This window comes from Wolffia australiana, chromosome 14, assembly GCF_029677425.1.
Source record: "Wolffia australiana isolate 7733 chromosome 14, ASM2967742v1".
NCBI classification, from domain to species: domain Eukaryota; kingdom Viridiplantae; phylum Streptophyta; class Magnoliopsida; order Alismatales; family Araceae; genus Wolffia; species Wolffia australiana.
In genome coordinates, this window is record NC_135848.1 from 2,866,800 (window position 1) to 2,882,500 (window position 15,701).

At 41.2% G+C, this 15,701-nt stretch overlaps 2 protein-coding genes across 2 annotated transcripts; both read left to right on the top strand.

The window, feature by feature from the left end:
• Positions 1–232: 232 nt before the first annotated feature.
• LOC144711605 (calcium-dependent protein kinase 20-like) lies at positions 233–4,992 on the top strand. The gene is made up of 9 exons (XM_078585587.1): positions 233–348; positions 435–985; positions 2,068–2,191; positions 2,332–2,475; positions 2,575–2,727; positions 3,266–3,381; positions 3,480–3,647; positions 3,739–3,969; positions 4,620–4,992. Exons 2-9 carry the CDS (start codon positions 485–487, stop codon positions 4,773–4,775), a joined length of 1,593 nt encoding a protein of 530 aa, XP_078441713.1. The 5' UTR covers positions 233–348; positions 435–484; the 3' UTR covers positions 4,776–4,992.
• A 717-nt stretch (positions 4,993–5,709) lies between these two features.
• DIT1 (dicarboxylate transporter 1) lies at positions 5,710–9,496 on the top strand. The gene is made up of 3 exons (XM_078585888.1): positions 5,710–6,974; positions 7,605–7,826; positions 8,929–9,496. The coding sequence occupies exons 1-3, from the start codon at positions 5,784–5,786 to the stop codon at positions 9,289–9,291; spliced, it is 1,776 nt and encodes a 591-aa protein (XP_078442014.1). The 5' UTR covers positions 5,710–5,783; the 3' UTR covers positions 9,292–9,496.
• The last annotated feature ends 6,205 nt before the right edge of the window (positions 9,497–15,701 follow it).

Genomic DNA, 15,701 nt, shown 5'->3' on the forward strand with positions numbered 1-15,701 from the left:
CCCAGGACGAGAATGTTATTTCCAAAAAAATAATTTAAACAAAACAAATCTGAGCGTTGACCGGGTCAAACATTTCAAGTCGCCTAACTTTGACTGAAAGGAAATTGCAAAACTACCCCTAATGGAGCGCACGCGGGCGGTGCAAATCGCTTCATAAATAATGCTTATACTTAAAAATCGAAAGTCCACAGATTAAGATAAAGTATACTAAGATGTGATTTATCTGCGGATTATTTTAATTATCGAACAGGAAGAGCGCGTAATGGCGTCAACGATGAAGGACCAGAGAGAGAAAGAAAATCGCGTCGGAGCGAAGTCTCGAGGAAGGGGACGACGATCTTGACCGCGGTTTGATCATCTCTTCCTCGTGTAGATCCTTCTTTCCTCTCCGGGCAATCGATTTCTACCGATTTAAGGCTTTTTTTCCGCGTCAGAGCATCGACTTCTTCGTCGATCGAGAGAAATTCCATTCTAGGGTTTCGGAATGGGGAATTGCTGCGCGTCGCCGGCCGTCGGATCGGGGAAGGAAGCGAAGCAGAAGAAGAAGCAGAATCCGTTTTCGATCGAGTACAACAAGGCACCCGCGCATGGACACAAGGTGACGGTGTTGAAGGATCCGACGGGGAGGGAGATTCATGAGAGGTATGATCTTGGGAGGGAGTTGGGAAGAGGGGAATTTGGTATTACTTATCTTTGTACAGATAAGGCCACCGGGGATGCCTTGGCTTGCAAATCAATATCCAAGAAGAAGCTCAGAACTACCGTTGATATTGAAGATGTGAGGCGGGAGGTGGAGATTATGAGGCATCTACCCAATCATCCGAATATTGTCAGCTTGCAAGATACTTATGAAGATGATAGCGCTGTTCATCTTGTTATGGAGCTCTGCGAGGGAGGAGAGCTCTTTGATCGCATCGTTGCTAGAGGGCATTATACTGAGCGGGCGGCGGCGGAGATTACAAGAACTATTGTGGAAGTTGTTCAGGTTCGTCTTCTGTGGCATGAATTCTTCTTTGTTCTTTCTTTTAGGTGCATTCTCTTTAAGGGTTGTCGTTGTTGGGCGAAAAATTGTTCATTATTGAATCGACCCATGAAAATTCATGGACAGACTATTTGATTGCGTGATATCTTTCAAAAAGAACTATTTGATTGCGTGATATCTTTCAAAAAAAACTATTTGATTGCGTGATATCTTTCGAAAAAAACGTATATGATTGCGTGATGTACGATGTAAACTCATCGGTGGAGAGCCGCCGTCTGATCTTGAACTGTCAAAATAAATAGCTTTCCAATGAGTAAGCGGGTCTTAGTTAGATGTCAGAATAAGCAGACGCCATGATACTTGGTCAAACTGATCTCTCTCTTGAAAATTATCTCAATCTTGATATACTTATCTGATACATTCGAGGACGAATCAGTTGTCAGCCACCTGCAGGTCTTAAAATATCAAACCGGGTCTTGATGTTGATATAGTTTGTACCAGTTCGTTCTATATTGGAGAGACTTCCAATTTCATAAAACTCGGACAAAACTGATTTCCTCTCTTGAAGAACTTCAAAAAAAAACCTTCGCAACCTTGATATGCTTTAGAAGTAAATTCGGGGACAAATCATTTTAGAACCGTTATCTCGTCTCGAAATGCCTAAGAAATAGCTTTTTTTGTACTGGACTAGGATATTATCTCCAGACAGACGATTCTATTATATATAGTTGAACTCATATCTTCACTTTGTAAACCCTCTCAACCACAACATGTTTACTAAGTAAATCCATGGACAAAAAATTGTTTTTTAATGAGAACCGAGGACTTACTGTTCATTTAGTTTGAACCAGTTCTTTCCATATTGTCCATGGATATCATCTCCAGGTATTCAGTTCCATGATACTTGGTCAGACTGATATCTTCGCTTAGGAACCCTCTCAACCATTTATGCTTACTTTTCTTATTTTGAAAGGTTGGGATCTCTTCGGTTACAATGAATGATGCTTCTTTCTTCAACAAGTTCGTAGATTGTGAGTTTTTTTCTTTGATATCATACTCGGATTTCATCCCAAATTCTATCACAGGCGTGTCACAGACATGGAGTTATGCACCGTGATCTTAAACCCGAAAATTTTTTGTTTGCAAACAAGAAGGAAACGTCTCTTCTGAAGGTCATTGATTTCGGGTTGTCGGTGATGTTTAAACCTGGTAAGACCACTATCTTTCTTCAACTCCAGTTTATCTGTTTCATATATAAAGTTTAAAATACTTTTGAGTTTTGATGTCGTTCTTAGTATCTATGTCAAATTTCCATTTTTATTCATTTACTATCTATATCTGTTTGCCAGGCGAGAGATTTACTGAGATTGTCGGAAGCCCTTATTATATGGCCCCGGAGGTCCTGAAACGAAACTATGGCCCTGAGGTAGATGTGTGGAGTGCTGGCGTCATCCTATTCATTCTTCTATGTGGAGTTCCGCCATTTTGGGCGGGTTAGTTTTGTCATTTCACCATCTGAATAATCTAAAATTTTACAATTTCCTTACGTCTAAATTTTTATAATAATTATCTATTGTTGTCAATGTTTCCAGAAACGGAGCAGGGAATAGCCCAAGCTATCATTCGTTCTGTCATAGACTTCAGGAGAGATCCATGGCCTATGGTTTCTGACAACGCCAAAGACCTTGTCCGTCGAATGCTTGACCCTGATCCATCGAGACGTCTGACAGCCCAACAAGTTCTTGGTAACAACCATTTTCACATTTCCTGCTTTTATTTTTATGCTCTTGCACGGCTGATCAGGATTTGCATATTATTTATTATTTTATTTCCCTTAAATGAACTCTCTCAATGTCCGACATGACAATAAGTGTGTCATCCTCGTCATTCGTTAGCGGCTAGGATGCTGATGACAAACCGCCATCATCATCATCACCATCATCATTCTCACTCGTCTGCGGCCATTGTCATCCTATCCATATACGAATGATGATAATGAATGTTATTTATTCTTATTTTTGTCTCGAGAGGTGACTCTCTCTCTCTCTCTAACTTGTCACTGTGTTCGTCATCCTAGAGCAGATAAGGGACAATAACGATTACGACATGTGTGGGTGATGACGACAGAAATGAGTCCATCGTCATCCTCCAACCCTATCAATGAAATCCCCTCGTGATTTAATAAGTTATTGTAAAGCTGTGTCTGCTTGTTACTGTCTAAGATTTTTTTGTGAAATCCTTCATGCATTTAGTTGTACGTTTATCCTGACTGTGCATTTTCAGAACACCCGTTTTTGCTGAATGCGAAGAAGGCTTCGAACGTCAACCTTGGGGAAACTGTTCGCGCTAGACTCCAGCAATTTACTGTGATGAACAAATTCAAAAAAATGGCTCTCAGAGTAAGATTTATGAGCAGCGAGGCCTCAGCTTGAAAAGTTCAAGCAGCTCTTATTATCTTCTGCGTGGGAAATAATTTAGAAAATAACCGATTTTTCAGGTAATTGCCGAGCACTTATCTGTGGAGGAAGTTGCGGGAATTAAGGAAATGTTCCAATTGATGGATGTGAACAACAATGGAAAGATTACACTGGAGGAACTGAAATCTGGCCTTCACAAAATTGGGCAAAATATACCGGACCCTGATGTTCAGATACTGATGGAAGCCGTAATTATCTTGCTTAAAATTATTATCTATTTTTAAGCATTTTCTTGGTTAATATAGAAATTTTAATGTGATAATTTTTTTGACGTGGCAGGCTGATGTGGACGGAAATGGGACATTGGATTATGGGGAGTTCGTCGCAGTTTCCATCCATTTGAGGAAGATCGAAAACGACGTGCATCTGCAGCGAGCTTTTTCATACTTTGATCAGAACAAAACGGGATATATTGAGATCGAGGAGCTTCGGGATTCGTTGAATGATGAACTGGGGATGAACAATGAGGAGGTGCTCAGATCCATTATCCACGATGTGGATACTGACAGGGTCAGCTATCTTCTCCCTTTGATTATTTCACCTTTTCATTTACAAATGTGTTTTTTTTACCTAGCCCGATAGAATGAAATGGAGGGAAATATGCCTTAATTGAAAGGATGTTGCTTTAATCATTAGAGAGAGATATCAGAACTAGTATAATTCAACAGAGAGCTGGAAGTCACTTTATGTCCATTCATCATGATCTGCGCCAAAAAAGTGTGACATTGAGATGAACTCACTTTTTTATTTCTCTATCCAACATCATAACATTCAGTATGTTGGTAGATGATGTATAAGTTCGAGAGTGATAGATTTGAGAACAAGTATAAGCTGACAAAGAACTGGAAGACATCTTGTGTTCATTTACTCGCCAGCTACTTCATTCAGTATTATGGTTTACTCCAAAAAATGACTGTGACATGGGGATTAGCTCAGTTTTGATTTCTCTCTCTAACATCATGACATTCAGTATGTTCATAGATACCGTATTGGTTAGAGAGATCTGATAAATGACTGGAAGTCACCTTATGTTCATTGAATATTATGGTCTACTCCAAAAAAATAACTTTGGCATCGAGATTCAGTATGTTGGGAGATGGTGTGTATGTTAGACAGAGAGATGGAGGAAGAACCACTAAACATTGAAAATTATTACGCAGGATGGGCGGATAAGCTACGACGAGTTCACGACGATGATGAAGGCGGGCACGGACTGGAGGAAGGCTTCGAGGCAGTATTCTAGAGAGAGATTCAACAGCCTGAGCCTCAAATTGATGAAGGATGGATCTCTCCAAGTGGCAATGGGTGCGAGATAATCAAATCTCTCTGCTCAAATCTTTTTAAAATACCCTCCTCTCTTATTTCTGATGCCCATTTTTCTCTCTCTATCTTTCTTAATGTTGTTCAAACAGAAAAAAAAGGGTCTCTCTAAAATTCCTTGTAGATATGTTATTCCTTCTATTTTAAGATCAGCCAGTGGTGTCTACATCGTTGTAATGTAATCAATTTCAGGTTAAAATTCTTTTTCATTTACATTTGAGGGTTCAATCGAGTATTTTGGGAAAACCCGAGGACTTTTTTCTAAATAAGCGTACGGTTCCGGGACGGATGACGGTAAACCAGTGGAGGTATAAACTTATGCCAAACGAGTTAATTTTAATCACACTTTCGGTCCAATCGAGAATTTTGGATAAATCCGAGGACTTTTTTTTCTAAATAAACGTACGGATTGGAGACGGACATGAGTGTAATCCAGTGAAAATTGGGCTCAATTGAGTATTTTGAAAATTCTGGGGGTTTCTCACTAAATAAGCGTCGCGGACCAATGGTCGCGGACTATTCGATATGATAAATATTAAGTTGTGATGATACGTTGAGGGTCCAATCGAATATTTTAAAAAACCTGAGGATTGTTTTTTAAATAAGCATAATCTAGGGGAACCGACGGATAGATTATTTAATGACAAATTGGGATCCAAGGGAGTATCTCGGCGAAAACCCGAGGACTTTTCCCTAAAATAAACGAGCCTTCAACAAGTGGAATCTCAGCGATTCACTCGGACCGCTAATATTCCGCCACGTGCCAGCGGACGAACGATTCTTCACCACAGGTGTCCAGACGGCCAATCCCGTACGAACCGCTTCGCACGAACGAAGGATAAGGACCGTCGGATGAAGATCCAACGGCGGAAAGATCGTCTTCTCCAATCAGTGTTGCTCCCGCACAGTATAAATATGAAAAAAATGTAGGGGGATGGTCTCTCAGTCGTCGTCTTGCTCGCTCTGCTCCGGCGGTACTCCCGGAGCTCCGCGGCCGCTCAACAATGGCGATTTCCTCCGCCATAGCTTGCAACGTCGCCTTCTCGCCGCTCTCCTACCGCAAGATCAACCTCTCTGGAATCGGCGTCGCTTCCGCCTCTCGAATCGGCTCGAAATCGCCCAAATTCGCCGCATTGCGCCTCCGATCGAATTCCAGATCATCGCATTCCTCCGCATTGCACCTCCCATCGAAGTCCAGATCATCGCAATTCGCCGCATTGCACCTCCGATCGAATTCCAGATCATCGCAATTCGCTGCATTGCGCCTCGGATCGCCTCCTCTCCGGTCGAACTCCAGATCATCGCAATTCGCCGTCGTTCGCGCCAGCGCCGCTGCCTCAGCGCCTCCGTCTCCCGCGGAGCCCTGGCAAGGAGCGGCGCTGAAGCCTCTGGCCGCGTCGATCTTGACCGGAGTCGTTCTCTGGTTCGTTCCCGTGCCTGGCGGCGTCTCTCGCGAGGCGTGGAAGCTTCTGGCGATCTTCCTGGCCACGATCGTCGGGATCATCACGCAGCCGCTCCCGCTCGGCGCCGTCGCCTTGCTCGGGCTCGGCGCCGCGGTGTTGACCAAAACGTTGACCTTCGCCGCGGCCTTCTCCGCCTTCGGCGATCCGATCCCCTGGCTCATCGCTCTGGCCTTCTTCTTCGCCCGCGGGTTCATCAAGACGGGGCTGGGCAACCGCGTGGCTTACCAGTTCGTTTCCATGTTCGGGAGCTCGTCTCTCGGGCTCGGGTACAGTCTGGTGTTCAGCGAGGCGTTGTTGGCGCCTGCTATTCCTTCTGTCTCTGCCAGGGCTGGTGGAATCTTCCTCCCTTTGGTTAAGTCTCTTTGCACTGCTTGTGGGAGCAACGTCGGAGATGGGACGGAGAGGAAATTGGGGGCTTGGCTGATGCTCACCTGCTTCCAGACTTCGGTTATCTCCTCGTCTATGTTCTTGACGGCCATGGCTGCTAATCCTCTGAGCGCTAATCTCACTCAAGGCGCGATTAATCAGACGATTGGGTGGACGGATTGGGCTGTGGCGGCGTCTGTTCCTGGGCTGATTTCTTTGATCGTTGTGCCGTTGCTTCTTTACGTGATTTACCCTCCTTCGGTGAAGAGTAGTCCTGATGCGCCGAAGCTGGCGAGGGAAAAGCTTGAGAAAATGGGACCCATGACCAAAAACGAGATTATCATGTCGGTTACGCTTCTCCTGACTGTAAGCCCGACTCTCTCATTCTTGAATTTTCGCTGCTATTGTTTTTTTTTTTTGGCTTGCACTTGTTTTCCCTTGCTCTGATGTTGCTCGAATTTCAATTTTTTTTTTTTGGGGGGGGGGGGGGTGGGGGCCTCCGTCGGAAATAGTTTTTCTATGATGATAATCATCATATTTCTCTTATCTTGCCGAAATAATATTTCGTTTACCACACCGGGGATATATTTCTTATTTTTGAATCATGAATATTATTGAGCTGCTTGCTCCCCTTTCTGCTTGTTCTGATCTTGCTCGTTTGCCCGGTTATTTCTCCTCAACGCATTGTCTTAGATGAATTTTGGGAAGTTTATCATTAAGATTTATGCCAACGTCGTGAATATTTTTCTTACTCTGAATCATCTTCTCAATAAGGCGTCGGATTTTGGATAAAAATGTGATATTTAGAGTCCTTGGACGTGGTCTCTGAATTATGGGTTGTTTATTGTTGAAATGTATTTGTAGACTTTCACTAGGATTCATGCTCACGTTTCTTGTTTTGAGTCATTTTCGCAATAGGGTATCAAATTTTTGGATTAAAATGTGATGTTTTATGTCCATGGATGCGGCTTCTGAATTTTTCAAGTGTTGGAACAGGTGGGTCTCTGGGTTTTTGGAGGGGTGATTAATGTGGATGCAGTGACAGCTGCAATTCTAGGCTTATCTGTTCTTCTCATTACCGGCGTAGTGACATGGAAGGAGTGCTTATCTGAATCTGTTGCCTGGGACACACTCACTTGGTTTGCCGCGCTTATCGCAATGGCTGGGTACCTGAATAAATACGGTCTGATTTCGTGGTTCAGTCAAACTGTGGTTCAGGTATTAATTCCCTCCGTTAAATTATTTATTTCTCGGCTTCTTTTCTTCCCCTGCGTTTTGGAATTTCTGTTCTATGTCTGATTTTACGAATTAGATATTCTCACGTTGATTTTTTTCCTCAAAATAGGTAAAAAACACCCTTGTTCATGAAAACATGCAGAAATAAGAATACGGTGTCTAAATAGAAGACAGTGTTCTTCAAAGAAACAGGGGCGTAATGACGTTTTCTTAATTATACGGTTTCTATTAAAAAATTGAAGTCAATCGTGGTTTCCTTCAATTTTTATTTTTATTTTTATTTTGAAAGAAGTAAAACTCCTCGCACTTTTCACACTTTTCTGAGGTAGATAGAGTGATTTTAACTCCACTTAAAAAAAATTCCATCAAATAAGTAAAGGAAAGTCCCTTGTTCATGAGGACTCACAGATAATGAAGAAAGACTTAATGAACTTTTATTGTAGTTTTTGTGGCTTCTTCTAATGAACATTTATTTTCCATGTGAATGGTTCGTTCCCTATCCTACGAACTTGTTTAAATTTACGATAAAATTAAAAGCCATTTCACTTTTCCCTTTCAGATAGATATAGACATTGCTGCTGCTTTCCCATTCTAAGAATTGTAAACAAAGAATTTATGAAGATCCATGCTAATTTTTTGTCATTCTTTTTCATTTTCTCGAGTCAATGTTTACTTCAGACCAAAATTTGTCGCACTCTTCTTGGATAGGGAAAGAGATTTTGCTTCAACATCTTTTCTCACATTTATTCTGCTCCAAAAAAAAACACCCCAGTCCATGGATATTTACAATTTTTTTTCTTCATAAGCCTTAAATCAATTTGAGAATATTTTTTTTTTCCAAAATCCATTTACGCATTAATTCTGCTCTCCAAGAAGAAACACCCCGGTTTTGTTGATTTACAGACTTTTTTTTTCTTAAAAGGCCTAAATCAATTTGACATAATATTTTTATTCAAAATTCATTTAGCTTTTCAGAATTTTTCTTCAAAATCCCTTCTCACACTACCATTAAAAAACACGCCAGTTCATGTAATTTTACTGTTTTTTTCTTCAAAACCTTAAAACCTTTCTCCAATGGGTGCAGTTTGTGGGAGGGCTGGGCCTATCTTGGCAACTGTCATTTGGCATCCTGGTGATGTTGTACTTCTACTCACACTACTTCTTCGCAAGCGGAGCGGCCCACATCGGAGCCATGTTCACAGCCTTCTTATCCGTGGCGAGTGCGCTGGGCACGCCTCCGCTGTTTGCAGCGATGGTTCTGGCCTTCCTCTCCAATCTCATGGGAGGGCTTACTCACTATGGTATTGGCTCGGCCCCGGTGTTTTATGGTGCCAATTACGTCCCCCTCGCCACCTGGTGGGGCTATGGATTTCTCGTCTCCGTCGTCAACATCATCATCTGGCTTGGGGTTGGTGGCATCTGGTGGAAAGCCATTGGACTCTGGTAAGAGAGAAGGTTTACTTTCTATCTCTTTCTCTCCCTTTGTGATCCCCTTTTTTTGTCTAGTTTTTTTTTCTAGGAGAATAAAAAATTCTTTGTGAAAAAAAAAAGGTCAGAGAGAGGGACTGTGAGGGAGAGTTTGAGGTATTTTCTGCGGTTTTTTGTGGTTTCTGCTATGTTCATTTATGTTCATTATTGGAATTTGATGTTGACCTAAGTTTGAAGAAAGAGGGGAACCAGAGAGATGAATTATTATTTTTTTTGAATTAAAAGAGAGAAGACCACCCAGAACTCGTTGGTCAACCCAGAAATACTATTAACATATGTGATCGTGACATATTACATGCCCGGCCCACGAGGTCCCTTTTCTCCCCGTTATGCACTATTGACCAATAGGTTATACAACTCCCTACATCATGTAGCACCGATTCCAGCGATGCAGCTTTCCCCTTGAAACCACCTCGTTGCGGTGGAGCCACAACGTCCAAAGCACCGCTAGAACCTTTCCCCAGCTCGTCCGTCCGCTACCCGTCCTCCTCAGAAACTTCCAGCATGTTTCATCTGACGTCACATCCACCCCTCTCAGCTGCTATGCTCTCCAAATGGCCTGCGCAAAAGGACACTCAAAAAACAGGTTTTAACAATCTTCCTCTCCAAGGTTGTACGTGGGGCACGCAATTGGCGTGTCTGGGATCATGCGCCTTCGGAGAGTACGTGTCATAACTCGACGCCTAATTAGCAGTCAACCAAAGATTCTGACTTTCAAAGGTACCTTCTGTTTCCATAGGCATTTACATGTGTGTATAAGGTCTGCATCTTCTGTCAAAATACCCCGGATCTGCTTATACGTATCCCGTACTGACCACTGAGCTCCCCTCCATACCCAACTATCCCTTGACCCATACACGGGCCTAAGGTCCACTATTTTCTGTTGCATGTTCAAAAAATCTTCAACTTTCTGTTCTGACAGTGCGTCCTGCACGCATGGATTCCATGTGCCATCCCAGTAGTCTCTCACCGAGGCTTGTGGGCTCCTAGCCAGAGCGAAAAGTCGGGGAAAAACCCTGTGGACCAAGCGTCCAGCCAATATCGAAAATACGCTCCATCCCCTAATTTGGGTACAAAGAACCCTTGGTTTTACTGGAAGATTTGGCCCAAACCCTGCAAATTCAAGTAGGTGTCATACATATCTCGTAGCACTTTCGTGACCATGTCCTCCTTTGGGCCCACAATCCTGGCCACCCACTTAGTTAGCAGTGCTACATTCATGGATTGCAGATGCGGTAACCCTAGTCCGTCGTATTCCACTGGTCTGTGATAAGCCTAAAAATGCACGTAAATATGTCGTTGATTTGGCGTTAGACTTATACAATAAAATGTATAATTTCTCTTAATCACTAAATATAGAATATAGAGTAAGCAAGGGGTCGAACCACAGGGAGGCAACAAATAAGAATTTTTATCCAATTTCAATGAATTAATTCAAAGATGAATTAATTTTACAATTAATAAATCTTAATTATGCTTAATAATGTTTTTAATTAATCAAAATTAGTAAGATTTAATTTCGATTTTAAATATTTCCGTCAAAAACCCCAAGATAGAAATATTTCAATTTTAAGATCAGATTTTAAATATTTCGGATTATTACTTTCCCAATTATTATAAAATTTTGAGACAATTTTTATGAATTAAAATTGGAAATTAAATAATCAAGAAAGGGATTTTTAAATTGGACTTCAAGATGGATGAGTTTTCGAATCAAATTTTATTTTTAGGTTTTTTTATATATTTAACTAAATTCCTAAACAATAAAAAATCAAAATCTTGAGAGAGAAACTAGACAAATTAACCTAGAGAGAGAAAGTGAAGAATTTGGGGATCCTTGAGCGAGTCACGTGGAGCTGCTCATGTGTTCACCCACTAGAATTTTCCATGAAGTCCTCGGCATGTCAGATCTCCTCCTTCTCATTGACGAGCACAGTTGAATCTCCCTTGTCATCGTTACACCATCCCAATCACATAGAGAGTAGAGAGGAGGTGTAGGGAGAAAGGAGAAGAAGGGGAAGGCCCTCGAACAATTCTGGTGTGGGTGAATTTATTTCAGGGCCTTCCCCTATTATACTAAGTAAGTATTTTTCACAAAAACCCCGAAAACTTAAGTATATCTTTCGACGTCCAAAAGACTATTTGTGTGTGACCCTCTGGGCCCATATATTAGTCTTGTTAATGACTCAAGCGGCCCAATAACCTTTATTGGTCTTCCAAATTAATTAATTATAGCATCATATACATTAATTAATGTCAGATCATTTTAATCCAATCGATAGGTGGAGTCTCCAACCGTGGATTGACAAGTTACATCTCATGCTCTAGAAGATACAAAGGAGTGTGTATTTACTCATAGTAGAACATGTCCATCATCGGTTACCGTGTATGTATAGTCCCTCATCCACTTAATACTCCTCGGATGAATTGATATATGGTCAATTGTCAAACCCTAATCAATCATCTGAATTAGTATTGATGCATTTTGTAAATCATCATAGAACTCTTCTCCTTTATTTCGATGCCTTGGCCAAGGACTTCATCGTATCATCTTCCTTGAGTGTCACCTCTTATAGCAAGGGTGGACAATCCCATCTTGACCACTTAATCATCTTTGTGAACTTCTTGATGCACCCAAACTAAGACTATTTAGAATCCCATGATTAGGGACATGTATGTTATAGTCAAAGTACAATTGTCCATCTACAATATATCTTCATTAGTATCTCAGGTCTAAGGATCACTTAAACAACCATGACATCAATCAGCCTGATTGACAGTTTGGTATAATACCATTTAGGAATTCGTACAGATCAATTCAGTGAACTCTTTCCACTACAGAACACCAACCATCTATCCTTAGTGTCTCCACACTAATGGATAGGGGAACAGTCATACTCATAATGAACGTGAGGCTTGAGAGTGATATTCTATCTGGATACTTTGATGTCCCTCTTGAGTACCCTTCAAATAGGAATGTTTAGAACACATTCTTAAAGACTAAAAATCTATGTGTAACAATATCGTCATAATTCACTAAGTCAGATCAGTTATTCATGGACTTCATTATAAGCATGACACATGCACCATAATGAATATATTATATTAATGAGCATGGAACGAAAGATGGAGTGTGTGATTTGCTTGCCGGCCATATATATTTTCATCGGAGATAGTGGTAATTAGTACTGTATTTAAGATGATTATATGAGAGTTGATATTTATAACTAAGATTTTAGAAGATCGAGCGAGAGTGAGGATGAAATGGCGATAATGAGAGGAATGCACAAAAAAGACCAAAGAGTGGGGTGAATGATAATGGTAACAAAGAGGCAATGATGTGAAATTATTAAGATGTTATTAGAGAATTTACACATGTGATGCTATGGTGGGATGTAACGTTTAAATTGTTAAGCTAAAGATAATGTTGAGAAAGAACAATGTTAGGCAATGATGGTTACCTTAGATCCTTACGTTCCGCTAGGATCATGGTGATTTGTGAGTGCATGTAAGCTCCCCCCTCTTCTTTGTTGCATCTTCCACACACCGAGGATTTCAAGAACAAGCTTGATGGATCTCAGAAAACTCACTAGCTTTCAATAATCCCACACGAGTAGGAAGCAAGTTTAATGATGAATTTGACAATGATACATGCCTCTATTTATAGATCAGAGGGTATAGATGGAAAGACCTCAAAATTTCAGCTCAATAAGCCTTCCAAATTGTCAGATATCAAGCTTTGAAGTTGAATCAATCCTAGTCGTTCGTTTTTTCTCTCTCCTCATCACCTCAAGATGATGGTGGCCCAACTGCTAACTAGGAACATGGACTCCCGTAAGATTCTTTAATGGAGGTTGTGACCATTGAGTTGTGGTCCCTACCAAATTGTCCCTAATGGACCCTCGCACTTTATGACATTAGTCATGTCGTTCCTCTTGGGATCACTTTCGACATAGATGCTCTACGCTAGCTTGGGGTTGTCGCATATGACATCTGTCGATTATCCCTCACATCTCTTTCTTCCTTTTGAGATTAATATATCATTAAATCATCAATAATGATCAAGTGAAAAATATTGTTCACTACCTCAGCCCATGATACCATTGTTCTCCAATTCTCCCCCTGGAAGAACCTACTTTTCTATTGTGAGATCGTTGTAGCATGTTGGAGCTAATTTTTTCTTCATTATCATCAGTAATCCGCACCCATATCATTGTTACACTGCTAGAGCATTTGGACATGATATTTGCCTCACCAACACACTTTAAACTTAGTCCTTATTTACACATCATCATAGGCTACTTCTGTGAAATATATGGAAAGGGTGAAATCCTTCTCACTTAGTAGGTTCATTTATGAGCGCACAAGATGTTATGTGACCCAACAAGCAATGGCTATATCGAACCCATCGTCTAGGCTAACCAACTACACGCTGCTCATTATCTACATGCAAGGTACTACGCATATGGGGCATCCCCGACTACTTTGACTCACATCACCCCCCAGTTACAAGTATGATCATTGTCACCCGCTACCAATATACTCTCTCTCAAGCTCAATGTGGATGACGTGGTTAAAGGGAATATGAGCCCCGTCGATGGCACTGGGCGCTTGCAATATCACATAAGGAGCACCACCTTTGCCCTTTCTTCATTTTTATGGCCTTTAGACTAAAACAACAATGATAATCTCAATTTTGGGGTTTAAATTCGTCGCTGGTAATTGTGATTATTCAATAAAATATATTTAACTATACGTAAGAATACTTAGTGATGAGTACGAATCGTCTCCATATGGAACGATGATTAAGGAATTAGTTTCTTATGATAGTGATGATCAACGAGAGGATAGATGAAGACAAGATTTGAGGATATGAGCTAGTGATATCGATTAAAAAAATATGTAAGTTATATTAAGTTAACTTAAAGAAAAGAGTAAGTGAATGTGACATACACGATGATGAACGATGGTATGAATGAGGATAGTGGTTGGATGTGGAGTGGTATGATAGCGAGAATAGAGAGAGGGGAGAAGAGAGTAAAATGAGAATGAAGGTACGATGATAAACTCTAATTACGTTAACTATGGTGTCATGAAAGAGACAACATAAGGCGAAGACACTTACCTTAGATCACAGTGATTTACGAGAGTCGATAAGCTCCCCCACTTATCCAATGCTTCTCCCACACACCCCGGACACCAAGAACACTCTTGATGCATCTCAAAACTCACTATCTTTCAATAAGCATACACAAGTAGCAAGCAAGTTCAAGATGAATTTCACAATGATCCAGGCCTCTATTTATATATCAGAGGGTACATATGGAAAGAGGAGGGAAAGATGAAGTAGTGCTGAAAATTTCAGCTCAATGGGAGTTGTAGATCAAAAGTTATGGTTGTTTGAAGTTGACAAAATCCTAGCCCTTAATTTTTTTTCTCTCCTCATCATCTTCATCGTTTTCCATGACCGTGGAGAGGTTAAAGTGATCCACATTCCAAGCTTTTTGTATTCTGCACGTCACTCGTCGTATCTTGTGTCACGTGCACCTAGGGAGAAGAAAAAGACAAAAGAGAGAAAAAAGAAAGAAGAAAAATACATTAAAAAAATGTTTGAGGCTGACATGGCGGCGCGTTAGCGCACGCCACGTCACCCTCTTCTCTCCATTATTTTTTATTCTTTTGTTATATTTTAAATACTTGGACGAGATTGTACCACGTCACCCTACGCCAAAATCAAAAGAGAGAGCGAGAGAAAAAGTTTTTTTTTGTTTTTTTTCATTCGTCCACGTTGCCCCCTACGTCAGAAATTTGAAAAGGATTTGTGAGTTATTATTGCAATCATGGTTCAAGAATTATGAAGCCATGATTGCGTGACAGAATGATTGGCTGACCCCAATCATTAAATCAGGGACCTTGATGCAAATTGTCATAGCGAGGCCACGTGGTGAGATCTCAACCGTCGGATGTGAATTCGGTAGTTTTTCGCCCACATCCGTCCACCCATCATCTGAGACCTCTGGACGGATGGTTTTTTCGTCCCACGGGACAAAAACCGTCCCGTCAAGTGGTCTCCGGGATGACTTTTTGTCTTGAAATTCGTCCGTATCCTCGGACAGGACTTTTTTTTGTCCCAGGACAAAAAATCTTCCCGTCCGCGTCCCTGAACTATACTTGCTAACTTTGACTGAAAGGAAATTCCAAAAGTACCCCTAATGGAGTCCCCACTCCCTCTCCTGTGCCCCTCTCTCTCTCTCCCTGAACCCCCTCTCCCGGTATGATTGGATGGGACGGTTTTTTATCGTTGGACGAAAAACCGTCCCGTCCTTCATCCCTGAACTTATTCTGGACGTCAACGAGATGAAATTCATC

Coding starts and splice junctions, on each gene's coding strand:
- DIT1 (XM_078585888.1), top strand. CDS start 5,784: ATGGCGATTTCCTCCGCCATAGCTTGCAACGTCGCCTTCTCGCCGCTC. Junction 6,975..7,604: donor CGGTTACGCTTCTCCTGACT/GTAAGCCCGACT, acceptor GTGTTGGAACAG/GTGGGTCTCTGGGTTTTTGG. Junction 7,827..8,928: donor TCAGTCAAACTGTGGTTCAG/GTATTAATTCCC, acceptor CAATGGGTGCAG/TTTGTGGGAGGGCTGGGCCT.
- LOC144711605 (XM_078585587.1), top strand. CDS start 485: ATGGGGAATTGCTGCGCGTCGCCGGCCGTCGGATCGGGGAAGGAAGCG. Junction 986..2,067: donor CTATTGTGGAAGTTGTTCAG/GTTCGTCTTCTG, acceptor ATTCTATCACAG/GCGTGTCACAGACATGGAGT. Junction 2,728..3,265: donor GACAGCCCAACAAGTTCTTG/GTAACAACCATT, acceptor GTGCATTTTCAG/AACACCCGTTTTTGCTGAAT.